The sequence below is a fragment of the Phoca vitulina genome, unplaced genomic scaffold (genome assembly GCF_004348235.1).
Source record: "Phoca vitulina isolate PV1807 unplaced genomic scaffold, GSC_HSeal_1.0 scaffold2, whole genome shotgun sequence".
In the NCBI taxonomy this organism is placed as follows: domain Eukaryota; kingdom Metazoa; phylum Chordata; class Mammalia; order Carnivora; family Phocidae; genus Phoca; species Phoca vitulina.
This window is the reverse complement of record NW_022589705.1, coordinates 81,076,487-81,101,891: the sequence shown is the minus strand read 5'-3', so window position 1 is coordinate 81,101,891 and position 25,405 is coordinate 81,076,487. Positions and strand designations below refer to the sequence as shown.

Below are 25,405 nucleotides of genomic sequence, written 5' to 3'. Positions count from 1 at the left end.
CCCTCCTCCACTGAGCCCTGTCACTGAACACCCTCCTCCTCACTCCTTCCAAGTCCTCCTCCCTCTTCCTCATGAGCCTGGCACACCGTCATGGACCACTCCCCTCTCTGAGCCCTGTCTGAGCTGCCTCTCAGGAACCAAGCTTTCTCACCCACTCACTCAGTCTAAGGCACCTGAAAGTACTAAGAAAACACAGGAGGAGAGGGAGGGGCCTCCATCGTCCTCCTCCTCCACACGAAGCCCTCTTCCTCAACATCAAGTGAGTGCAGCTCCCCCATCAGCCTCCTCTTCAGGCTGGGGCAATAGTCACACTGGCTACACCTTTTTGGCAGGCCCTTCTGAGTCTAAGGTTTGCTGGGGTTCTTCCCATTCAGTCTCAGAACTGGTTTCTGGCCCTCCAGCCCCCGCCCCCGCCCACAACAGACATCTTCCATCTCTTCTGGCACCTTTAAGTGGATGGAAACTGAGGCAAGGCCATGGTGTCTGAGCCAGTGTTTGGAGGTGGTAGGTCACTTCTACTTCAGGGAAAAATGGGCAGGGCTCAGTCCTATCGTTTTGCCAGGATGACTGAAGTCCCATTTAAGGAGGGTCCCTCAATGATGGGAGACCCAGGTATCTGAGCTCCCAGAGGGCATGAATGGTCCAGCTGGTCCCATTCAGTGGTCCAGATTCAGCCACTGACCTGCAATGTGACCTTGAGCAAGGCACCACTGTACCTTCTGGGTCTGTTTCCCCCTCTGTTTCTAGATGTGGGGATACCTACCTACTGGGAGGAGCAAACAGGAGCAAGGACACAGAAAGAATTTTGCACACGGTGGGGTCTTGGGCTCCTTTGCGAAAGCCGCGCCAGGCTCAGCGGCTGCGCTGTGGTTTGTTCTGCAAGCAAAGGGCTTCCTTGGTGGGGAACCAACCGGGCCAGATCTCCACTGGGACGCCAGGCACCCCTCTATATTGACCTCTCCACTGACCCAGGGAGTTTTTTTTTTTTTTGTAGTTTTTAATTTTATTATGTTATGTTAGTCACCATACAATACATCATTAGTTTTTGAGGTAGTGATCCACAATCCATTGTTTTCGTATAACACCCAATGCTCCATGCAGTACGTGCCCTCCTTAATACCCATCACCGGGCTAACCAATCCCCCCTCCCCTCTAAAACCCTGTTTGTTTCTCAGGTCCATAGTCTCTCATGGTTCATCTTTCCCTCCAATTCCTCCCGCCCATTTTTCCCTTCCTTCTCCTAATGTCCTCCATGTTATTCCTTATGTTCCACAAATAAGTGAAACCATATGATAATTGACTTTCTCTGCTTGACTTATTTCACTTAGCATAATCTCCTCCAGTCCCATCCATGTTGATGTAAAAGTTGGGTATTCGTCTTTTCTGGTGGCTGAGTAATATTCCATCGTATATATGGACCACATCTTCTTTATCCATTCATCTGTTGAAGGGCATCTCGGCTCTTTCTACAGTTTGGCTATTGCGGACATTGCTGCTATGAACATTGGGGTGCATATGGCCCTTCTTTTCACTACATCTGTGTCTTTGGGGTAAATACCCAGTAGTGCAACTGCTGTGACCCAGGGAGATTGGAGAAGGGCTCCTGGCGAGACTTGTAGCCCAGCCCAGGCAGAACCGATTCGGCCAAGGGGCAGCGTGCCGTAGGGGAAGGAGCACTGCCCAAGGAGTCAAGTCTCCTGAGTTCTAGTCCAGACTCTCACTGGCACACAGTGTGGCCTCAGCCCCCCCCCCCCCTTCGCCGCGAGGTGACTGGAGTCCATGATTTCTAAGCATCAGCTACCAGAGCTTATGACTCAGGGACCAGACCAAAGAAGACGCGGTCCTCTTTCCACCCCAAACTGCGGGGGGGGGGAGGTGGATGGGGACCGGATGCCCGGGTGGGGGGGCGGGCAGAGCTGAACGAAGGACCAGGGACCCGCAGGGTTTGGGCAGTGTCCTGAGAAGGCGGGGCCGGGGAGGCGGGTTCAGGCATGCCAGTCTCTGACTGGCTGTGCTGCCCATCGCTCCGCCCCGTGTGCTATAAGACGCACCCGCCGCTCGCGCGGGGGCTGCCGCTGCCTCGCTCTCGCGTGCGCGGCGACCGTCCTCCCCTCGCGGGGGCAGCTGGCCACACCCGCGGACAGACAGCTGCGGGCCGCCGGGGGGCGGGGGATGCCGGGCTGCCGCATCAGCGCCTGCGGCCCGGGGGCCCAGGAAGGGACCGCGGAACCGGGGTCCCCGCCGCCGCCGCCCCGGGAGCTCCTGTCGTCCCCTCAGCCCCCGCCCCCGACTCCGACCTTGACTCCGACCCCGGCTCCGGTCTCGCCGCCGGCCTACGCGGCCCCGGCGTGGGCGGGCTCGGCGGAGGGGCGGGAGCTGCAGCGCTGGCGCCAGGGCGCTAACGGAGGCGCGGGGGGCCCCGGGCCGGCAGGGGGCGCGGCGGCGGGAGCCGGGGGCCGCGCGCTGGAGCTGGCCGAAGCGCGGCGGCGACTGCTGGAGGTGGAGGGCCACCGGCGCCTGGTGTCGGAGCTGGAGAGCCGTGTGCTGCAGCTGCACCGCGTCTTCCTGGCGGCCGAGCTGCGCCTGGCGCACCGCGCCGAGAGCCTGGGCCGCCTGAGCGGCGGCGTGGCGCAGGCCGAGCTCTACCTGGCGGCGCACGGCTCGCGCCTCAAGAAGGGCCCGCGCCGCGGCCGCCGGGGCCGCCCGCCCGCGCTGCTCGCCTCGGCGTTAGGCCTGGGTGGCTGCGTGCCCTGGGGCGCCGGGCGCCTGCGGCGGGGCCACGGCCCCGAGCCCGACTCGCCCTTCCGCCGAAGCCCGCCCCGCGGCCCCGCCTCCCCCCAGCGCTGACCTCAGCGCCGGGACCCCTGGCCACCCCCGACAGGCCGTCGCCGAGGGGCCGACCGACGGACTGGGACGTCGGCTGGATGGACGGCGTCACCGACGCGGATGGACGGACTGATGGACCCCAAGAAGAAACAGTCGGGGGGCCAGGGGCCCAGTAAAGGAGGCTGAGGTGCGGTCTTGGCGGCTGGTGCATCTGAGGGGGCGGGGCGGGGTGGTGCCGGGCCCCGGATCTCCCTTCCCTGGGGCTTCTGGAGTCCGCTGGGTCCCTAATAAAGCTGGCCACTTTGTAACTGCCTCTCCCAGCCCTCCTGGGGAGTGAGGTGGTAGCACCAAGTCCCCATTATACTACACTTGATCTTAGCCAAAAGGCCGAGAAGCGATCCAAGTCCCCATTATAGAGTTGGATAAATTGAAGATGCTCAGATTCCAGGAGGGGTTTGCCCGCAAACTTTTACCAGTTGGAACCTGCTGCACTGACGCAGGCCTCCTCCACGCCCTCCCCCCCACCCCCACCCCGCGTTGCCTTTCCTGGGTCCATTTTGGCTGTAAGAAGAGCCTTGCCCTTGAGACTGCTGGCTTTCTGGCCCTGCCCAGCTCCACACCTTCGGGGAGGACAGAATAATGAGGTCCCAGGATGGGGTGGGGGCTGGGCCAACGATGTACCACCACTGAATTCTCTCCTAAGCCCCTGTTTCCCATTTGAGGGGATGGCATCCCAGAGAGGTTGAGGATTTGTTTCCATCATACTTAGGCCCTTCCACTTCTAGGAGACAGTTCTTTTCTTATGCTCTCAAGCAGTTTTGCCAAGAGTACATCCTGACTTAGATAACCAGGGTGGGGTGTTTGGTAAGTCCCTAACGCCTCACCTGCTCTCCTAGGGGCCCCCCTCCCAACCTGTCTCTAAGATGGCTCTGCCAGGGATGAAGCCAGGTTACATCCTTTAACGGGCCCCAAGGGGGCAGGTATGTCATCTGCTTCTAGAAAGGGGGGCCTTAAAGGGCCAGACCTGGAATGAGATTGACTTCTCTTCCTGTCCGCATGCCCTTCAGGACCCCCCACAGCTGTGAATTGCCCAGCTGCTGCTTTGCTGCTCATCTGCTAATTGGACTGCAACCTCCCTCGTCAGTCCGTGAAGTGGTTGTCCTCACTTCTGGGAAGGGCTGTAGTGAGGTTAACACAGGGCAGAGGTCTTCTTCCTCCTTAAGTGACGGAGGAATGCTTTATTCTTTTATTTATTTTTATTTTTATTTTATTTTATTTTTTGCTTATTCTTTTAAATCACACCTAGAAACAGGCACTGCTTTTACTGGTGGAGCCAGGAGCTGATTTAAAGTCCTCATTTTACAGAGTGTTAAGGTCACATGCCAGCACTGGACAGAACTAGGTCCCAGTCCTGTGTGTGTCCTTCCCATGTGTCTCCTCCCTGCCCAGGGGCAGGGGCTACAGAGAGCTGTCCAGCCTGTCTGCTGTGTGACCTAGAACAACTCTGCCTCCTCTCTGGGCCAGTTTCCTCAGTCCCTCTCTGAACATAGCTGTCCTTCCTCATGTCAGGGCTTGGGAATAGGGAAAAGAGAATAGGATGAGAACATCAGAGTTCCAGGAATCTGGTTGAATCCTAGAGTCTTGAGGGTCAGGTGCATTGTTCTGAAAGGCAGAGCCCCAGGGGCCCTCCCCCGACTCTCATCAGCCCTTCCTCTTCCTCTCCTCAGGTACCAAACTTTGGGGCTGGTTTCTAACATCCAGGCCTTTCCAAACCCCATTCTTAGCTGGGGAAGGGCAGTCCAGGAGGAGGTCTCAGGGAGTCTGAGAGAGCAGTGAGGGGCCCTGGCATCCTCTGGCCTCCGTGGAGAGGGAGAACCTTCTGAAGCTACTCAGTTCATGCGGGGTCTGGAGGCCCAGAGAGAAAAAGGACTTCCTGGAGGTGACAAGAGCTCAAGCTGCAGCGCTGGGATGCAGCCAGCACTGTTGGTTTTCTGCGTTGCACAGGAGAGGGGCACTTGGTCCAGAGAAGCTTTTAGCTAATGGTGTAAAGTGCTCTGTGCCATCATAGTGTTGCCTTTCTCTGGGATTTATTATCATCAGCTTTGTCCTGATTTGGAGGGGGCAGGGAGTGAGGAATTAGAGATGGCTCTTGCTGGAGAAAGTGATGCATGTGTGTGGGAGATGGAGATTGGTCCTAGTGTCACAGGTGGCTCTGTCCCCCTTCCCCCCTTCTAGATGTCCCACTGCCTCTCACCAAGGGCCTTGACCTGGGGAACACGGTGCTCAGTGACTTGAACCCCAGCTCATAGTTCAGTACTCTGCCCACTACTCCTCGGCCAACTAATAAAAGTCACTTTCCCACCCCTGTCTGGCCCACCCAGCCCCCTCTAGGACGCTCCGTTTTCTCCTCAGTCAACAAACACTGTTATCTACTCACGCCAGGGGCTCAAGAAGGAGCACTGATTTCAGAGGGGCTCTTCTCTTAAGGGTTCGTGTCCCAGCTCTCCTCCAGGCAGCCTTCCCTGGCAGTCACTATCCCAGGAGACCCTCTGGGGCTGGGCAAGTTGTGTTGTTGGAGGGCTATTTTTAGGCCTTCACAAATAACCATAGCCCCTGGACTGGACTGGTGACTGACACGCCCCCCACCCCCCACCCCCCGCCTCGTCCCGCCCCGCCCCAGATTCCTGAACACTTTCTTGATGGCCCCAGCCCTGGGGGTCTTGAGAACTTCAATGGCCAGCAGTGAATCTGGGATTTCAGCAAAGGGAAGTGAGAACAGGAGCCATCCTTCAGGCCAGCGTTTGGGGCTGGGAGGGAGTTCAGGGTTCTAATTTAGAACTTGCCGCTCCCCTGGATAAGCCCTTCCCTCTTTTGGAGGGTCCTAGCCCAGTGAAGGCGTCTCTGGGCGGCGCCACCAGAGGGCAGTGTGGGGCTGCTTCCCGGGGCGTGGGGGCGTGGCCTGGAGCAGGCTTGGTCCCTGGGGTCCCTGGGGTCCCCGCCCCCGACCAGCCCCCTCCCGTCCTGCCCAGCCTTCCTAGGCCTTGAGTTTTAAGGGTCTGGCGGAACGAGCGGGGCGTGGCGGTCATTCAGAGAAGGGGCGCAAGTTTGGGCCTGTGGTTGGGCCCGGCCCCGGACCTCGGAGGAAGGTCCATCAAGAAAGACTTAACTGCAAAAATGTTGCCCCTGTGGGCGGTCACCGTCTGAGTGAAAGGCTGAAGTCATTTCGCTCCTCAGAGATGTTACACTGATAATTGATCGGAACATCACATTCTGCAGCCACCTGGGGGCCAGGTTGGCTTCCTAGAGATGCTTAAACAGGTCACAGCTACGGTGCTCCAAACCCGTAGTGGGCAGTCTTGAGGAGGCCTACCCCCTCTTTTCCTCCTGCCAGGTCCCTAGAGAAAACCCAATAGCCCAGGCTTCTCAGAGATAAAAGAGAGGCTCCCTGCTTTACTGCCAGGGGGAAGAGGCATTGGGGAAATTTGGGAGATCTCCAGCCTATTTCTTCCTCCATTAGTCCTTGACCGAACCCTGGCCAGGTTCCTTGGTTCTGGAATATATTAACCACCTCCATGCTGGGCACTGTGCTGAGCACTTTACACCCTTTATCTGTTATAATCCTCCCAGCTACTCTGCAAAGTAGGGGTTATTATCCCCATTTCCATGGATGAGGAAACTGAGGATCAGGTAGGGCAGGTGACTTGCCCAAGGACCTAGAACCTGTAAATGAGGAGTCCTTTAAACATTAGTCTATGTGGCTTTTCATTTATCAGGCTAGTAAGGACTCCATTTGGGGGGTTTCTGGGTTCTTACCCTTTAAGTCTGAGTACCGTGACCCCTGGTCCTCGGATCTGGGAGGGATGTGATGAGATGCTGGAAGGGTGGCAGAAGGTGCACCCCCCTCCCCAATCACCACCACCAAGGTCTGGGCACACCCCCAGAAGCTGGCTCCCCACCCTGGTTGTCTGGGCTCTGGGGGGTGAGTCAGACTGAGTCAGCACATCTGGCTTCAGGCAAGGGCAGGCCAACGATGCTCAGGGCCTGGGCTTGCCTTGGAGGGCTTCCTCCTCTCCCTGCATACCTGGCTGGAATGTTTGGTGCCAAGGAGAGCAGAGAGCCTGGGATGGCAGAGGAGGAGGAGGACAGGCTCCATGGTGGAGGCAGAAAGCGCCCCAAGCTTGGAATAAGACATCTGGGATTCAGTGTTTGCATGTAACTTCTCAGCTGGAAGACCTTGGGCAAATGACTTCCCTTCTCTGGGCCAGTTTCGTGTGTGTGTGTGTGTGTGTGTGTGTGTGTGTGTGTGTGTGTGTGGTGTGTGTCTTATTGGGCAACTGGAGAGGAGATAACTCTTGACTGTTGAATGAGAGGTCACACTAAGCACCTGGCACATAATGGAGATTCATAAATGTTTGATAGAGCCAATCTGCCTAACCCAGGAGAGACTGCTAGGACAGAGCCCCCAGGCAGCCTGGGCCTTTGCTTCCCCGGAGCATCGCCATATCAGGAATCCCTGGAACCGATCCTCCTTCTCCCCCCCACTGTGGGCCCTGGGGAACTCCATAAGGGGAGAGGTGGAGGAGGGGCAGGCTTCTCTTCCCAGGAACATTCCATTCCAGCTGCTCAGACCAATGGGGATCCCAGCCAAGGACAGAGGCCCAGGGGAACCTCTGCTTATCCCAGGAGCCCCCATCACTTCCAGGGCAGGAGCCAGTGGAGCCCTGCTTCATAATATTGCCTGTACCTTCTCTCCACCATGGCCCCTCTTGAGGCAGATGTTGAAGGGTTTGGGTGGGGCTAGGTGGCTGTGGGAAGGAGGTAATTAAAGCTCTTGAAATGATTCTTTCCAGCTCCTCCCAGATCCTCAGAGCCTCCACTCTACGGATCTGGACTCCTGGATTCTGCTCCTGCCCTGGGCATCTCCTTCAGGAAGACGTCCCGCAACCTTACACAACCGAATTGATCCCATACAATCTTGGCACCGTCCTCCCTTCACAGGGGCCTTGCACTCAATGGTAGCAAGGTGCTGGGTTCTGGGGAAGGCGCCTATACTCTGAATTTCCTTATCTAAGCCACATTTGATTTTGGCTGACACTGTATGCTTGGAAATGTTACGACAGGTCCTCTGAGATGCAACCAGATTATTTAAGAAAGCAGCAAACATTCCCAATGTGAAAATGAAAGGGATTTCTTTTAAAATATAGTCGTTGTTCTTAAGTCACAGTGCAGCTGGGGTCCCCATTTTGGTTGATGTCATGGCTTCTCACTCTGACAACACTGGGAGGCCTATTTGAGGGGAAACGTTGGTCTGAGAAGTCCCTGTTTCCCTTCCCCACTGTCCTTGTCCTCTCTGACTAGGGGTGTGCCTGTGGCCCCTCAGAAAGATGATCAGCTGCTGGCTCCAGGGGGAGGGGCACCTCTTTCTCAGGGAGAGGTGGTAGCAACATAAAAATTCAAAGCAAAGTTTTAAATGAAAAAAGGGAGCATATTTATTCAAATATCCTGATAATAAAGGGAAAGGGGGGGCACATTTACTCACACACAACCCAGAACTTGTATTCTGCAAAATGAATGTCTGTTGACTCAGTCCCCTGATTTATACATTCAGGAAGAATAAATTTCAATAATGTGAGACAAAGGCATGTGGTTTTGAGGTTTACTTTGCAAGTGTCCCTACTGCCTTTCCTTTGTGCGTGTCTCTCATGACTCTTTAGGTTGGCAGTTCCCTGAGCAGCTTCCGTGTAGTTTTGGTTGGCAGTCTGGCCCTGTTGACTGATTTGCAGACTGCTTCCCCCTTGATCTGGCTCCAGGCTGCCCCTCTGCACGAAGTCTCCCCCAGTGAAGGATGTGATGAGAGCTGGGGGATGGGACTGTGTGCCCCGAGAAGGTGGCTCACACTTGTGATAACATGGCGGCGTGCTGATCCGCGGAGGACTGTGTGTGACTGTGCTGGTGACGACGGGGGCCTGTGTGTCAGTCAGGGCCCCAGCAGGACACAGGGCACCCTCAAACTGGGAAGAGATTTCAAAAGGGATTATTTCCAAAACGGTGGGCTTAAGAACCGACCAAGGGATGGTGCAGCTCTCTGGGGCTAGCAAGAGTGGGGAGCCTTTCCCAGGGGGAGGGGTGCGTCTCGACAGGAGCAGTGGCCTTTGGCTGAGAGATGCAGCCAGCCATGGCAGCCTGGTGGGGAGGGAACAGGCGGAATAAACACCCCATTCTCCTCCTTTCCGTCTCCTCTCATTGGCTGAACGCGACAGGAAGGCTGAGAACAAGGGAGCCATTGATGCACAGCCCACAGAGGTCAGCCTCCCGGGGCTGGAAGCATGGAGACGGGTGGAAAGCGCGGGACATGTCGCTGGCCGAGGGCATGTCTTCTGCTCCCCAAAGTTCACAGCAGTGCCTCTTCTCCCTTTGGAGCTCCCCCACCCACCGTGGCCCATAAGGGGCAGGTGGACTGTGGCTGGGGGAGCCCTCTTGGGGGGGGGGCTTTCCTCCCTCAGCCTTCCCCTCTCTGGCTCTGATTCCCAGTTCTTGATTTCTGCCTGTCCTGGCATCTTTTTTTTTTTTTTTTTAAGATTTTTATTTATTTATTTGACAGAGAGAGAGACAGCGAGAGAGGGAACACAGCAGGGGGAGTGGGAGAGGGAGAAGCAGGCTTCCCGCTGAGCAGGGAGCCCGATGTGGGGCTCAATCCCAGGACCCTGGGATCATGACCTGAGCCGAAGGCAGACGCTTAACGACTGAGCCACCCAGGCGCTCCTGTCCTGGCATCTTAGATGGCTGCAGGAACTGTCCCCGCGAGAACAATGCCAGCCACTGAGTCACTGTTTTTCTCACACCCAGAAACCCTGCAGCACCCCCAAACACACCCACAGGCACACCTGCTGCCACCACGGGCCTCTGACGGAGTCACCACCAGCCACGGCCAGTGTCGTGTACATCAAGAAAATATACCCTCGCCACACTGCTACGCTGCCCTAGGCCTCCACAAAATGGTAAATGCACAGAAGCACAAAGGGTCGCACGCCAAATGTGCCCCGCCACAAACACGTACAGGACACGCAGGGGCCGGAGGGCGCAGGGGTTAACAGGAATGGCCCTGGAGCCAGCCACACCTGTTCGACCTCTCTGGCACCAGCTTCCTTGTCTGTAAAGTGGAAATAATAACCGCTCTTCTCTCAAGGGTGAAGTGAGAGGTAGTGACCGTGAGGACTTGGGCTTGGTGCCTGGCCTGGAGTGAGACTCCAGAAATGGCAGCCCGGGCTGGGACCTCGTGGCTCACGCTCTCCTACATCTCACACCCGTGCGTGTTGCAGACCAGCAGTAGCAAGCGCACACGCCTGTGCCGGGCGAGCCAGACACCCTCAGGCACACGTGTCCCCCCAGACACGCCTGCTGGGAGCATGTGCCCATCAGCAGATTCCCTCTGCCCGGAAGCTCTTTCCCCAGACATCGCAGGGCTTGCTAGTCACTGCCTTTGTGTCTTTGTTGGATCAAATGTCACCCTTTGGATGAGGTTCACCCTGACTTTTTAAAGTCACATACCCCAGCACTTCCAAACCCTTACCCTCCCACATACTTTTAAGCATCACTGACCTTATAAGACCACATCATTTAGTTTCTTTTCTGTCTACCGTATTAGAGTGTAATCTTTGTAAGAGTCGGGAATCTTGGCCTTTTGTTTGCCGATGTATTCCAGCTCCTACAGGGCTCGCTGGCACACGGTGGGCTGAACGCAGTGTATAACACATCCTGTGGGTGTCTAGCTTTCTTACGTTCTCAAACAAGCACATCCAGGTGAACCCGACTGCCCACCCCAGCAGGCTAAACCTGCGTGCTTTATACACTGCAAACGTCCCCTCATGCCCACATCAGGAGCTGGGAGAAACAATTTCTCCCAGGCCCCTAGCTGGGTGGGCACAACCAGGGTGTGGGGGGGGCTGTTTTCAGTCACCAAGCCAAGAAAGTCTTTCCACTCACCTTTCTAGCCCTTTTGAGCCCTGCAGGAACTCACTGAGCAGGTGAGGTGGACGGACTCACCCAGGTCACCTGGGGGCTCCTCTGAGGCCTTGTTTTTTTCAGCTGGGCTGGAACCATCAAAGCCACCACTTCAGAAACCACTAATGAGGTGGAATATGTTAAGGGCTTTGCCATCCCTGGATCAAAGGGGCTGGGTAAACAGTGGGCAGCGTCCAGGCCAGTGACTGGCTGATGCCCCAAGGGAAGAGCTCCCCGAGAGCCTGGCATGGCCCCAGCTAGGTTTGTAAAGGAACGACCCTGCCCCTCTAGGGGACCTGTTTAGAGCAGGCCAGAGTGTGCCCATCAGCACTTGGGAGTAAGAGAGGGAACCAGAGGATTGATGGAACCTCCCTCCCAGGTAGGGAGGCCAAACCTGGGCTCTTGCTCTGGAGGATGCTAGAAGTCCCCCAGTCTCAGCTGCCACTACTGAAGGGGTCTCCAATTCACATTCAGCTTGTCTTCCACCTGCTTCCTGAGAAAGAGTGGGGTTGGGTGGGCAGAGCTGGGGTCAAGCAGCCCTGAGCACTGGAGTGTTAGGCTAAGCCCAGGGTCATCAGGACTTCAGGTAGGAAATACTGAAATATTTACTCTTTAACAAGAGACTTGCTGAGGCAATTTGCAGGTATACGTCCCACGTGTAGACCTGCGCTCCTGGCACAGTTCTCCAGCCGGGGCTGGTGTTGAGGGAAGGAGGGGCAACTCCCCAGCCATAGCCCAGGATTCAGACACCAAGCCACCCAAATGTCCCTGCCCCACAATGCAAGCCAGACGCAGGCTGGGAGAGGCAGCTGGGGCCCCCACAACCATGGACGGTCCTTCCCCCAGGAGAAATCATGGTGCTAGGTTTAGTGTAGACAATCTTTATTGGCAGGTGTTAAGAGTGCAAAATGGTGACAAATCCAGAGGGATGGGAGAGGAGGTTGGGCATGGTTCCCTTCCTCCAAGTGAAGACCCTGTAACCAGGTCAGTGGGGTGGGAACTTGACTGTGGCCACTTTGGGCCCAGCACCCTTCGAAGAACAAGCTCCTAGGCAGAGGGATCCTCACAACACAGGGGAAGGGAGCAACACCCCAGAAGGGGCACGGGCTGTGTCCCACCCCCGGCAGCTTGGCTTCTGCTCACCCACACACCTGGACAGCTTGGGGTAGGGGTGTTTGGGAATTGGGCTAAACCTATCCCTCTGCAAACCCAGGTAGCTGCCTCCTGCCTCAGTTTCCCTCCTCCCAGTGATTAGTCAGGTTGGATCGCCAGGCCCTGTCAAGGGTCTGGCCCAACCCAGAGTGAGTAGTTCCTATAACATACCATATTTTAGCCGTCGTGTGGGCTGCAGGCCTTCCGAGGCTGCTAGGATCACAGTGGGCTGGCCTTACCCAAAAAGACCCTTTCTTGGCCACAGAAATCAACCTAAGATGATGAGCATTGAGGCTACCACCCCAAACAAGCTTTGTCTCCTGAAGGCCACTGACCCCCAAGACAAACGGCCCCTGCACCCCACCATATGCTGGTCCAAAAGTGGGGTGCAATAACCCAAAGGTCTATCAATACCGGGGGAGGGGGGGCTCACTCGGGGATGGGCGGGGTCTGGTCTGTTCAGTCCAAGGCCCAACCCTGCAGCAGTGCTGGGCCACTCGGCACAGGCTGCCTGTCTCTGGTCACACCCCCTGCACACTCATGGAGGCCCCACTCCATCGGGGAAGGCCCAGTACCTTCCGGCCAGGGTCTGAGTCAGTTACAAGGCAGCCAGGTGGGATAGGAGTGGGCCCGAGCCAGCAGAGGCTGCATGGGAGTCACGTAGTAACTGACGGTGGCAGGCACGACCCCGTCGGGGCCTGGGGGGCGCCAGGCCAGGGCGGCCGCGGCAGCCGGGCCCTGCTCGGCCAGCGCCTGGAGTGCGAGCGTGGCGATGAGGTCCAGCGTCTGGCGCCGCTCGTGGCTCATGAGGCACACGGTGCTCTCATTGACCACCCGGTGCAGCGTCACCAGGCAGGCGTAGCGGCGGGCTGAGTCGGCCCCGCTGAAATGGGCCTCCAGGTAGCGCTCCAGCGTGCGCCGCTGCTCCACCAGGTCTGGGAAGTCGATGAAGAAGCGGGAGCACATGTACCGTTGCAGGGCGCGCACGTCGGTGCTGGGCCGCGGCCTGAAGCCCCGCACCAGGAGGTGGCAGTACTTGAGGAGGCCGCCACCGCGGATCTCCTCGGGGCTGCGCGTGGCGATGACGCGGTGCCGCAGGTGGTCCAGGGCCTCGGCAAAGTCCCCGTACAAGCTCTCACCGGTGACCGTTGGGTGGAAGGCCTCAGACATGGGCGTGGATGAGCACTGGCCAAAGAGCAGCAGCGAGTCCAGGATGATCTGGAAGGAGTCTACACTGAACTCAAACTGGCGCCTGACCGAGTCCACAAACTTGAGCTCCACATTCTTGCCACTCTTGTTGGACAGCGAGATGAGGCTCCAGCGGTCCGTGTCCGTGCACACTTTCACCAGCTTCTGCACGTACGCCTCCTTGAGCGTCAGGGGCGTGATCTTGGCCCGGTTCACACCGGCCGGCAGGAAGTCCAGCAGGCAGGCCAGGACCACCTCCTTGGTCAGCTGGAAGGACGCCTCGCTGCGCAGGTCCACGCGGAACACCAGGTCCAGGTCCTTGTAGCCCAGGCCACTCTCAGGGTGCAGCACGTGGCTGGCCGCCGAGCCGTGTAGCCGCACGCCCAGCACGTGTAGTCCCCGCTCCTCCAGGCGGCTGCGGACCACCTGCGGAAGACACGGCAGGACCGAGAGGGGTCAGGGGCTGGGCTCCCACGTAATAATCACACCAACATCAACCACGGTGACCACTTCGCAGCTGTCATGCCTTTGGAAAGTCGTTTAACCCTCTAAAGCTTTGATTTCCTAATCTGGAGAATGGCTCGTTTGGAGGAAAGACTCGGACAGAACAGCACAAATGACAGCAAACACATACATAGAATTTACTAAATGCCAGGTCCTGATCTAAGCAGTTTATACATTAGGATATAAACGCTCACAATTACCTACGCTATGAGGTAGGTACTATTATTCCCATTTTACAGATGGAGAAATAGAAGCCCAGAGGGGCCAAGCAACTTCCCCAAGGTCACACAGCTGGTGAATTAAACTCAGAGAGTTCAGGTCTTACCCACTACGCTATTCTACCTCTCTAAAACTGCAAGTAAAACACTTCATTTTGCGCCAGGCATGCTAACTGCTCAGATGTGTTAGGAATGTAATTGCAGTTCACATGCATTGCTACATTAACCCTCACAATAATCCTGTATTTGGGCATTATTATCCCAATTTACAGATGGGGGACCAGAGGCGCAGAGAGGTTAAGAAACATGTCCAAGGTCAGAGAGTAGCGAGATGGAGACTGAACCCAGGCCAGTTAGATTCTCCAGTCCATGTGTGCTCTTTTGACTAGGACATATTCAGCTTAATTCATCTTTACAAGGACCCTGTGAAGCAAATGTTGCACTTGTTTTAGAGCTGAGGAAACTGAGGTTTGCAGTGGTGAGACCCCTGAGATTCGAGGGGGGGGGCATTAAGAAGTGGTGGGCCTGGCAGTGAAAACCCAGACCCTTTCTGCTCTTGGGACAGGAGGTGGGTGATCATCTCAGGAAGTGCTCAGTGCCCAACCCAAGCGGGAAGAGATGCAGCAGACCCTGTCTGCTGACACGGGAACATGACCAGCAAACTGACCAGTCATCTTGAACCTGTTCCTTTGGCCAGAGGCATCTCTCTGGGCCTAGGACCATGTGGGGAGAAGAAAGGAGCTGGGCCCAGACAACTGGGACCAGTTTTCTCAGCAACCCAGCGTACTTCAGGCACCATCCTGAAAGTGACCAGGCAGCATTCCTGCCCTGAGTGATTCTGCAACCCCGCCTTGCTGCCAAGTCAGCGCCCAGCACTGGGCTGGGCTGCCCTCCTAGCTTCTCAGGGAATTACTGCAAAGAATGCACTTAAGTGCTGAGGAGGCAAGCCACAGTGGGGCAATCTGAGGCAGGCGGCTCCCTCCAGGAAGGCTTCCGGGAGGAGGACCCAGACTAGGGGAAGGTATTGTAATGGCTACAGGGGTAAGCAACTGGCCATCAGGAACATGGCGGGGAGGAGCTGGGGGGGCGGGGAGGGAATATCAGTTAGGCACCTATTGAACATCTGGACATTCTCACCAGAATCTATGGGGAATAGATCTTTTTTTTTGTTTTCTCTTTTTAAAGATTTTATTTTTAAGTAATCTCTACACCCCACATGGAACTCCAACTCCCAACCTTCAGATCAAAAGTTGCATGCTCCATCGACTGAGCGAGCCAAGCACCCTGATGGGGGACAGCTCTTTATGATCTCCAAGTTATAGATGGGGAAACCAAGGCTCACAGGAGTGTCATCATCTGCTTGAGATCATGTAGAGGTGCCTTCAAATCCAGGTGTGGCTGACTCTCTTCCCATCACATTGCCATCCCAGGGTTTAGAAGGAGCAGAGACCAGAAACTAGGGTTCTAATCCCTCCTCTCAAAACTTCAAAGTGAGGGCGACCCTCCAGTCACTGAAGCCCAGAGTCAAGGTAGTCAGGAATGGGAAGGTGGGGGTTGGGAGATGCCTCGGCCAGACAGACGGGGGAAGCTGGAGGTAAGGGGCCAGTGGCTACAGTCCAGCCTGTGGGACTTCTGACCCACACCCTGGCAGTGGGCAGCTGTGCCCATGTAGGCCAAGGAGAGAAGCAGGCAAGACCTTGTCCCAAGGACCCTGCCAGACTTGCAGAGCAGGCCAGCCCCCTCCCCAGGTCCCAGCAGAGCTGACCGAGCCTCACTCAGTGCCAGCTCCAGCTCCCAGGCTACTGCCCACCCCAGGGCATGGCTCCGGGCCTGCTGGGTAGGTGGCAGTGCTCTTGGTAAGTGGCCTGCGTCAGGCCGTGGGGCCGGCTGTGTCAGCCAGCCGGCAGCTGTTGTCTCTCCCAGGTGTGACTGCAGCCGGCTTGGCAGGGGACCCCAGACACCACCACACCCAAAGACTGCAGGGCAGCTTGGAGCCTCCTGAATCAGACTTTCCAGCCATGCAGGGGGCAGTGGCTGCACCCTCCTTTCTTCTGTGCCAAGGGCCTCCCCAGAATCGCTCTCTTCCTGGGCCACTGCTGAGACCTTCAGGGGGACTGTAGGTGCTGTCAGCCAGCAGGCTTACAAAACTCGAATCTGGAGCTGCCTGATGCATGCCCTCTGGCTGCAGCTAGAGAGATCAGATTGTCTAATTCAATTCCCTGGGCCCAGAGAGGGCAAAGGACTTATCCAAGGTCACACAGCCAAGAAGTGGCTGAACTTAATTAGAACCAGGCCTCCCAGAGCTATGGGCAGGGGACCCTCCTGTAGGACCTCATTCTCCTGTAGGACCTCTCCTACAGGAGAATGGGTCCCTCTAGCTCAGGTCCAAGCAACAATAGCATCTCTAGCTGCTCAGATTGCTGCTGCAGGCAAAGTCTTATGGGGGTACAGAGGAAGAAAGGTTCTAATTCTTGAATCATGGACAACCAGCATCCTCCACTACACGCACCTCCCTCTACCCACCCCCCCCAGGCACCCCCCACCTCTGCACATAGCCAGCATGGATGCCCCTCATCCCCATGCACACCAAGCACCGCTATCCATGCCCCATACACACCCAGCACCCCCACCACAGTTTGTGAAGCTGCCAGCAGCAGATCCCCGCCAGGAGATGGACTTTCTTCCCTGGGGATGCAATTGTACAGGCCAGGTGAAGGTACCTTTTCCCTTTGGATTCTGGAACCTGAAAGGGTGTGGGAGAGGAGTCCAACCCATCAGCATGGAAAAGATGGGGACACTGGGCCCAGCAAAGGGAACAGACAATAGTCCAGGCCCTGAAGCCGGATGTCTGACCTCCCAGGCTAGCTCTGAAGTCTCCACTGCCTCTCCCCACCACAGCCAGCTGCTCCCTGCTCTGTGATATCTTTGACCCGAATCCAGGAGAACACTGTACTGTTATGGCCTTGTAAAGTCAGCTCCTAATGGCCTGCAGTCTCCACCACCTGGCAGGGAGCACCTCGAGGGCAGAGACGCTGGGTCCCAGTCACATCTATAGCTCTGGTATCCCAAATAGGACTTGACACAGAGCAGACACCAGTAAAGGCAGCTGGGCAGGGACTTCCCCTCCAGAGCACCCTTTGTGCCTGATGAGGGGAGTTTCCACACTGGGCTCCTCCTTCCCCTGTGTCTGGGACAACAGTCCTGGAGATCTAGCAGTTGGGGCTGCAAGGCTGACCTGAGTGTCCTGGGGAGGAAAGCCTCAACTGGTTTCCTAATTACCCCATGACAGCAGGCAGCCGAGGAATGCCTCAGTGAGCACCACTGGGGCTTCGGGTGAGTCAGCCCTGGGGAATCTGCCCCCACCCCCTCCCATTCCCTTGGAGGGAGGGCGAGGTAATCCCTTAGCAGACACCCCTCCTCCTCAGTGGAGACTGAGACAGAAGGAGGCAGGGGAGTGGCCTGCTTCATTAGCTTCTGTGGATAACTCCCCGAGAAAGAAAGTCCATCTACTGGTCGGAATACACAGGAATTGTGGCTGGATTTTCTGGTTTCTATCAGAAGACTTCCCTAAGACTTAGAAGTTGAGTCTAACAGCTGGGGAAGGGGCAGGAAACCTTGAGCCTACAGCAGGTGGCTCCCAGGAAGACTCATGATGCTCCCGGTTTGATTTTCACCTCTTTAGGTAATCTTAGGTAGCTCACGGCCCCTTTTGGAGCCTCAGTTTCCCCAGCCACAAAATGGGTACAATAATTACTATATTCTGGCATTTCAGAGTATGCCAGCACCTACGTTATACGGAAGAAAGAGCAATTTGAGAGGTGCTGAAAGTTAGGTAAAGGGAAAAGGGAGTCTGAGGAAGGGGAGAGGGCTACCAGAATTCTCTTTTCCTGCTCCTCAGGAGACACCAGGGCCAGCCTTCATTTCCAATTTTGGGGAAAGGGAGAAACACCTAAACTGGACACCTGATGTCGCCCTCCAGCATGCAGGCACCAGGTCTGGCTTGGTGCTTAGTTAATCTCCTCCTGCCACAACCCAGCTGAGAGGGACCGAGTCCTTATTGGGATTTCTTGGCTTTTCCACTTAGCCACGGGTCTCTTGAGCCAAGGGCTGTGGAAGCACAGGACAAAGTCTGCCCCTAGAACCTTGAGAGAGGGAAGGGGTGTGTGTTTGGGGGTGGGGGGCGCTAGGCCCAACGATGAAGATTTGGGGATGAAAAAAACCCTATTTTGAACCCAAACGGGCACACCTACCCACCCAGGACTGCCTGGTATCTTTAGTCTGAGCAGGCAGGGCTGTTCTCTCTCCGGCCCCCCCACCCCGCGCACCACCGCAGCCAAGTCCCTCCCCATTCTCCTCCCATTTCCTAGCTAGGGCCAGGGTGAATGGTTCGAGAGGAATCGGGCTCTCCAGAGGCAGAAGGGAAAGCCAAGTGGGGAGCGAGCATGGTCTACGATCCATGCTCGTGCGATTTCGTTCCAGTCCCTGTCCCTCTCTAAGCCTCATTTTCCCTACCAGTCCAGAGAATCGAACAGACTCTGGGTTCCTCCGAGCACAAGAACCTCAGGCAGGCTGGAGACCCCATAACCCCCTCTCCCCTCCCAGGGCCCGCTCACCTGCACAATCTGCCGGGGCTGCACGCTCAGAGTGGGAAAGTTGCCGCGCCCGTGAATGGGAATCGGTTCGCTCAGGAGCGCGTCCAGTCGCTTCACCTGTGGCCAGCCTAGCCCACTCAGGTGCCGTCCGAGGGAGGCCGATGAGGCCTCCGGGTCGGGGCCGCCGCCTGCCGGGGCGGCCGTGGCCACCGCCGAGGCCGCGGCCGTTCCCACCTGCGCAGCTGCCTGGTCCGGGCTCTCAGCTCCACTCTCCGACAGCATCATCAGCCCGGCCCCGGGGCCCCGACGGCAGAAACCGGGGGGTTGGCTAAGGGGAGAGGGGCAGGGAGAGCGGCTGGGCCGGGGCCAAGGCGAGAGGCGCGGCTGCAGGGACCGGGTGGCAGCGACGGCGAGGCAAACTCAGGGCACACCTCCGACGGCGACGACCAACCGACCCTAGAGCCTGTAGCCCAGGGCCCAGCGGACTCTTATAGGCCGCGGGCGACATGCCCATTGGTCCAGACAGCTGTCACACAGTAGGAGCGCCCCGCCTCTCGACGCCCCTGCCATTGGTCAGCAGAGCTTTGCACGTGAGTCACTAGTCGCCAGGGAGATTCCGATTGGCTGGCTGGCACGCCCCTGCCCCGCCCTCCTGCGCCCCCTGAATTCCCTCCTTTGGTCCTTAAAGAACTTCTGTTCTCAGTGATTGGCCCGGGCGGACGCAGGCCTAGACTTAAAGGGACTGCGCCCTCCAGGGGCACGCGGGAGGGAAGTGACCTGTGGAGTTTGTAGCGGAGTTGGACCACGAAGAAGTTCCAGGGTTCCTTTTGGCGCTGGAAGAAATTTGGAAGTCGCCTGGCCTGGTCCTGGTCATCCGCTATTTTCAGAAGTCCAGAGAGACTGCGCCGCTGGTTCAAACTCCACACAGCGCTCCTCCTGCTCTTCCAGAATCGAGGAAAGGTAACAAACTCTGTGTATACCGAGCTAGATACTATTTAACGCCCTCTTGATTGGCCCTTGTCAACCACAGCCTCGCCAGCGTTAACGTTCCTCTTGAGGGGAGGGGACACTGTTCAGAGAGGGGGCGTGACTCCCTCAAGGTTACACAGCAAATGAGTTGGGGCCCCGGTGCTGAACCCGGGCCATAGAATCTGTGGCGCATGCTCTTTCTATTACATTTGTGCAGACCCAGGGCCTTTACGGGGCTGGAGGATGGAGGGCAGCTGGAAATGGGGAGTTGGTTTTCCTGACCCAGCGGCTTGGGCCCCTCTGCAGCCCCTTCTGGTAGGGGCTTCCTAAACAGGGGTGGAAGTCTTTCCGGCCAGCTTCTCAGCTTTATCAGGTCCTGTGTGCCCCCAGGCAAGTCACTAGCCGCTCTGAGCCAGTTTCCTGGCTTCCTCAGAGAAGATGTTCAATAATATTTTTTAAATTTTGATTTGATTACTTATAGTTGGCAAAAACATTTTCATATATTCTGTTGAAATAATATGTTTACATGTTTTTCTTTCCCACTTTACAGAGCCTAGAGGGACGAGGCTTATTATTACTTTTGAATTCACTTTTTCTTCTGATTTTTTAAAAAAGATTTTATTTATTTATTTGACAGAGAGAGACACAGCGAGAGAGAGAACACAAGCAGGGGGAGTGGGAGAGGGAGAAGCAGACTTCCCGCTGAGCAGGGAGTCCGATGCGGGGCTCCATCCCAGGACCCTGAGATCATGACCTGAGCCAAAGGCAGATGCTTAATGACTGAGCCACCCAGGCGCCCCTCTTCTGATTTTAAATATATGTACCTATGGCAGAATTTCAGAAATTGAGTCTGCTTGATTTAACACTACAATATTTTCTCTTAGATTAAATATCATTCTTCTAATAGTGTCCCATTCTATAAGGCAGGTCTGGCAAGGAGTAATAATCCCAATGTACAGAAGAGGAAACCAAGACCTACAGATGATAAACTACATTCCAGGGTCACCAGCTTGTCTCCGACAGACCTGGACCTAGAACCCAGGAGCCTGACTCTCAGACTAGAGCAATCACTTCCTCTTTCTGAAGGCCAGCGCAAGCTGGCCTTTTGTCTGGGAAGGGGCTTCCTCTGGCCCCCAGGAAGGGGACCTGCAGCTAGCTCCCCTGCTTGGCTGTGTGACTATGGGCAAGTCCCTTGTGCTGTCCTCAGTGAAGTTGCTTGCTGTTTTGCTTTACCTTCTTTTGAAAGAGAAGAAATAGATGGGAAACCTCCTTTGCTGAACCCAGAGTCTCCAAACCCTCTGGGTTCAGCAAAGGAAGTTTGGCCCTAGCAGAGGAAGGAAAAGAAAGGAAACTAACATTTACTGAGGACCTACTATGTACCAGGTCACTTTACACACAGGACCTCTAATTTCTAAAAATACAGCTCAAGATGTGGGATCGTTATCCTCAATTTGCAGATGAAGAAACCAGGGCTTGGAGAGGTCAAGTGACATGGTAGTACAACCACTAATTGGCAGGGTGGGACTTGAATCCAGGTCTCCTGACTTCAGAGCCCTATTTTCCAACTGCTCCTCGTGGAAGAGTTGGCACAGATCACAGTATCATGCTTGGCACAGCCCTGGGACCACCCTCAAGATGATTCATTCATTCATTCATCAACCAACTAAGCACCTACTGTGTACCAGGTGCTGGGCTAGGCCCTGAGGTGTGATAGGCAAGGTCCCTGCCCTAGAGCTGACATTCTAGTATAGAAAGACAGTAGTTAAGTAAACAAAGAAATAAGACATTTCAGATAGTGCTAAGAAGAAAATAAAGCAGGGAATGGGAGAGAGAGCAACCATGTGTATATGTGAGTGAGTGAGAGAGAAAACTGGAGAGACTGATGTCCATTGTTGGTGTGATCACAGAGCCTGCCCAACGAGGTGACATTTCTGCTGCACCTGCTGGATCCACTTCTGCCCTAACTCCCTGTGCTTGTCCCCGGAGAACCAGAGCAGCAGAGAAGGTGCCAGCCACACATCCCTACAACCCTGAAGGCCTGGGCTGGAGGGAGAGGGGGGCTTTGACAATCATTTTGTTCACTCTCTTCTCACTTTGTATAGGGGGAAACTGGAAGTTTGGAAGTCTGGAAGCCAGACTTTCTGGGAGTCTGGGAGACTGGCTAGGGCTGGAACTACACAGAGGTAGGGCCCCCTGGGCATGGCCTGGTGCTATGCCCGCCCCACACTCTTGAATCAGGTTCTCTGAGAAAGGACACTTAGAGATCTCTTTTCCTCTCACCTTCCTGCTGTCTGGGCTAGGAAGAGCAATTAGCAAATTCATGCTCTGTGAATCACCCTTCTGTTGACACTTCTATTCCAAAGCTAATCGGCCCAAAGTTTGACCAATCACAGGACCTGAACATCACTACCCTAGGAGTGGGGGATCCAGGAATGTAGGGAGGGGAGAGGGAAGACAAGAGAGCAGGGGTAGACTCAGGACGGTTTTTACCTTCACCAAGACCAACTTCTAATTGTCCCAGTGAATGGAGGGGAACGATGGCCGGGGTACCTTCTGAAGAGTCCATCTGGCATTCAAATGTTATATATGAGCCTTTTCCCTCCCATGCGTATTTCCCATCTTAATCCTGACTCTGATTTTAAAGGGGAACGTACTCTTTATGGTAACTGAGTTGTAGTGACTTGGGTAAGTCACTTTCCCTTTCTGGGCCTCAGTTTCCTATTCTGTAAAATGGCAGTGAAATAGGAGTCAGGTTTTTCCATTCACCTGTGATTTGAAGTGATGGGAAGGAGAAGGGGTCCTGCGAAGAGTGTTGGTGTCCACATTGGCCCCTCTTCTGCTCTGGGACTCCAGACAAGAGCATTCTGGGATCAGGGGCACCTGGGTGGCTCAGTTGGTTAAGCATCTGCCTTAGGCTCAGGTCGTGATCCCGGAGTCCCAGGTTTGAGCCCCACATCAGGTTCCCTGCTCAGCAGGGAGTCTGCTTCTCCCTCTCCCTCTGACCTTCCCCCATCTCGTGCTCTCTCTCTCAAATAAGTAGAAAATCTTAAAAAAAAAAGCATTCTGGGATCAGCCCACATTACTGAACACCCTGTGTCTGGAACCACATGAGGAAATTTCCATACAGTTTCTTACTCAATTTTCAGAACACAATTTTTTTTGAAGATTTTATTTATTTGAGAGAGAGAAAGAGCATGAGCAGCAGGGAAGGAGAGGCAAAGGGAGAAGCAGACTCCCCACTGAGCAGAGAGCCTGACATGGGGCTCCATCCCAGGACCCTGAGATCATGACCTGAGCCAAAGGCAGACGCTTAACCAATTGAGTCACCTGGGCACCCCACCTTTTTTTTTTTTTTTTAAAGACTTTATTTATTTATTTATTTATTTATTTATTTATTTATTTATTTATAGAGCATGAGCAGGGGGAGATTCAGAGGGAGAGGGAGAGAGAGAATCTCAAGCAGACTGCGTTGAGCCATTGAGCACAGAGCCCAGAAGGGGTTCAGTCTCACGACCCTGAGATCATGCTTTGAACTGAAATCAAGAGTCAGACCTTAACTGACTGAGCCACCCAGGTGCCCACAGAACACAGTCTTGACAAAGGGGTGATTTCTCCCTTTGCATGAGAGGAAACTAAGGCTCAGAGAAGCAAACTAATTTATGCAGGGCTCCACAGTTGGAAGGACGAGCTTCACACCCAGGTCTTGCTGAACCCCAGGCCCATGCCCCACCCAGGGCCCTGTCTCTGAGGATGACTTGGTTTGTTCGATTGCACAGAGATGGTTCTCTCCTCTGGTTCTCCAAATCAAGATGGTTCTCCCCCAGCCACTCTTCTGTGGTTCTTGTCCTCCACCCTGCCTCAGCCCCTCATGGCCAAGGCACTCTCCTGGACCTTGTCAGTACCCTGCGTAATTTCAATAGCAAGTATCCCGTCCTCCTAACACCACCTCCTGTCTTTCCTGCTCACTACCTCTAGAACCTCAACTGCAATGGGTCCTGACTCCCCAGGTCCTTCAATCCATGGATCCTCCCACCTTTTCCCCACTGTTTCTAGCCTCCTTAACCAGCTTTGATTCCATGGACCATCATTGTAATTACTGCCTTGCACACACCCTCAACCCCTTGTTCCTCTCACCTGGCAAAACCACACCCTGGTTAATCCAGCCGTGCGTTTGTACCCCACAGTTGATTGGCGCTGGAGAAGGACACAGCCCCACTGACAGGTCTCACTTGAACATCATGTCAGGGCCTCCATCCTCTCCAGGGGGCCCTTAGAACCCTCTGGAGATCCTACTGTATGACCTGCCGCTTTCACTCCGCTGTGGTCCTGGACACAATTCCATACCTCTCCCCTGCACCTCAACCCTGGACACCTCCTTCCCTGCCCCCTCTCCATGGAGGACCTTGCTTCCTGCATCACTGAGAAAATAGAAGCAATCAAAGGAGAATTTCCATAGACTCTCAATACCTACCCAATCACTGGGTCTGTGCCTCATTTTTAGCCTCCCTTCTGCTGCCTTGGGGGTGAACCCTGCTTGCTCCTCTCTGCGGCTACCCCTGCACTTACACACCAGACCGCCTGCCTCTCACCTGCTCAAGGATTTCACCCTGGCGATCTCCCCTTCTCTACTGGATCACTCCAGTTAACATAATTGGAAGTAATAATTGGTATTGTGAAAACATAATTTCTTGCATCTTAAAAAACCCAACAAAGCCCAACAAAACAAAACAAAAATCTCCCTCCCATTTCTCTATATAGCAAACTCTTTGAAAATGTCTGTGCTTGCTGTCTTCAGTTATTCTGTTCGTTCTTGAATACACTTCAGTTAAGCTTTGTCCCCACCACTGCATCAAAACTGCTTTGTCAAGGTCACCTGTGACCTTCACATTGCTAAGTCCAATCATCAATGTCTTTTAATAACAGCTTTACTGAGATATAATTTGCATAGCATACACTTAACCCATATAAAGCATACAATTCAGTGTTTTTTTTGTACACTCACAAAGTTGCTCAGCCAGTACCATAATCAATTTTAGAACATTTTTATTACTCCCAGGCCGCCTGGGTGGCCCAGTCGGTTAAGTGTCTGCCTTTGGCTCAGGTCATGATCCTAGGGTCCTGGGATTGAGCCCCGAGTCAGGCTCCCTGAGTCTGCTTCTCCCTCTCCCTCTGTGTGCTCTTTCTCTCTCAACTAAATAAATAAAGTCTTTAAAAAATATTTTTAAAATAACATTTTTATTACTCTGAAAAGAAACCCTGTACCCTTTAGCAGTCACCCCCCATTTTCCTTGAGCCCCCGCAACTCATAGCCCTAGGCAACCACTGATGGACTTTTTGTGTCTATATAGATTGGCCCATTCTTGACATTTCATATAAATGGTGGTCCTTTGTGACTGGTTTCATTTACTTAGCGTAATGTTTTCAAGGTTCATCTATGTTGTAGCGTTAGTATTTCATTTTTCTTTATTGCCAAATGATATTCCTTGGATATATGGATATTCCACATTTTATTTATCCAACAGTTGATAGACATTTGGGTTGTTTCCACTTTGAGCTATTAGGAATGCTGTTATGAATATTCATGTACAAGTTCTTTAAAAATATTTTTAGAGCGGTTTTCAATTCACAACAAAATTGAGAGGAAGGTACAGAGATTTTCCATGTACTCTCTGCCCCCACACATGCACAGTCTCCCCCATGATCAACATCCCCCACCATAGTGGTACATTTGTTATAACTGATGAACTTACACTGACACGTCATAATCACCCAAAGCCCATAGTTTTTGCAAGTGGACATAGGCTTTCATTTCTCTTGGGTATATTCCTGGGAGTGGAATTGCTGGTCATAAGGTAATTTGATGTTTAGCAGTTTGAGGAGCTGCCAGACTGTTTTCCACAGCGGCTGCACCCTTTTCCATTCTCACCAGCAATGTACGAGTGTTCCAGTCTTTCC

The 25,405-nt window shown here is 54.7% G+C and overlaps 2 protein-coding genes across 2 annotated transcripts; one reads left to right on the top strand and one right to left on the bottom strand.

Annotated features, from left to right (window-relative positions):
* Positions 1–2,084: 2,084 nt before the first annotated feature.
* TRNP1 (TMF1 regulated nuclear protein 1) lies at positions 2,085–8,464 on the top strand. The gene is made up of 2 exons (XM_032390418.1): positions 2,085–3,013; positions 7,677–8,464. The coding sequence occupies exon 1, from the start codon at positions 2,173–2,175 to the stop codon at positions 2,845–2,847; it is 675 nt and encodes a 224-aa protein (XP_032246309.1). The 5' UTR covers positions 2,085–2,172; the 3' UTR covers positions 2,848–3,013; positions 7,677–8,464.
* A 4,076-nt stretch (positions 8,465–12,540) lies between these two features.
* Positions 12,541–18,766, bottom strand: TENT5B (terminal nucleotidyltransferase 5B). The gene is made up of 2 exons (XM_032417812.1): positions 18,503–18,766; positions 12,541–13,593 (listed from the first exon to the last, which is right to left on the bottom strand). The coding sequence occupies exons 1-2, from the start codon at positions 18,764–18,766 to the stop codon at positions 12,574–12,576; spliced, it is 1,284 nt and encodes a 427-aa protein (XP_032273703.1). The 3' UTR covers positions 12,541–12,573.
* Positions 18,767–25,405: the final 6,639 nt, after the last annotated feature.

Excerpts from the sequence above, each read along its gene's own strand:
- TRNP1 (XM_032390418.1), top strand. The coding sequence starts at position 2,173 with ATGCCGGGCTGCCGCATCAGCGCCTGCGGCCCGGGGGCCCAGGAAGGG.
- TENT5B (XM_032417812.1), bottom strand. The coding sequence starts at position 18,766 with ATGATGCTGTCGGAGAGTGGAGCTGAGAGCCCGGACCAGGCAGCTGCG. Across the intron at positions 13,594-18,502 it reads AGCCCCGGCAGATTGTGCAG|GTGGTCCGCAGCCGCCTGGA; the intron begins GTGAGCGGGCCC and ends TGTCTTCCGCAG.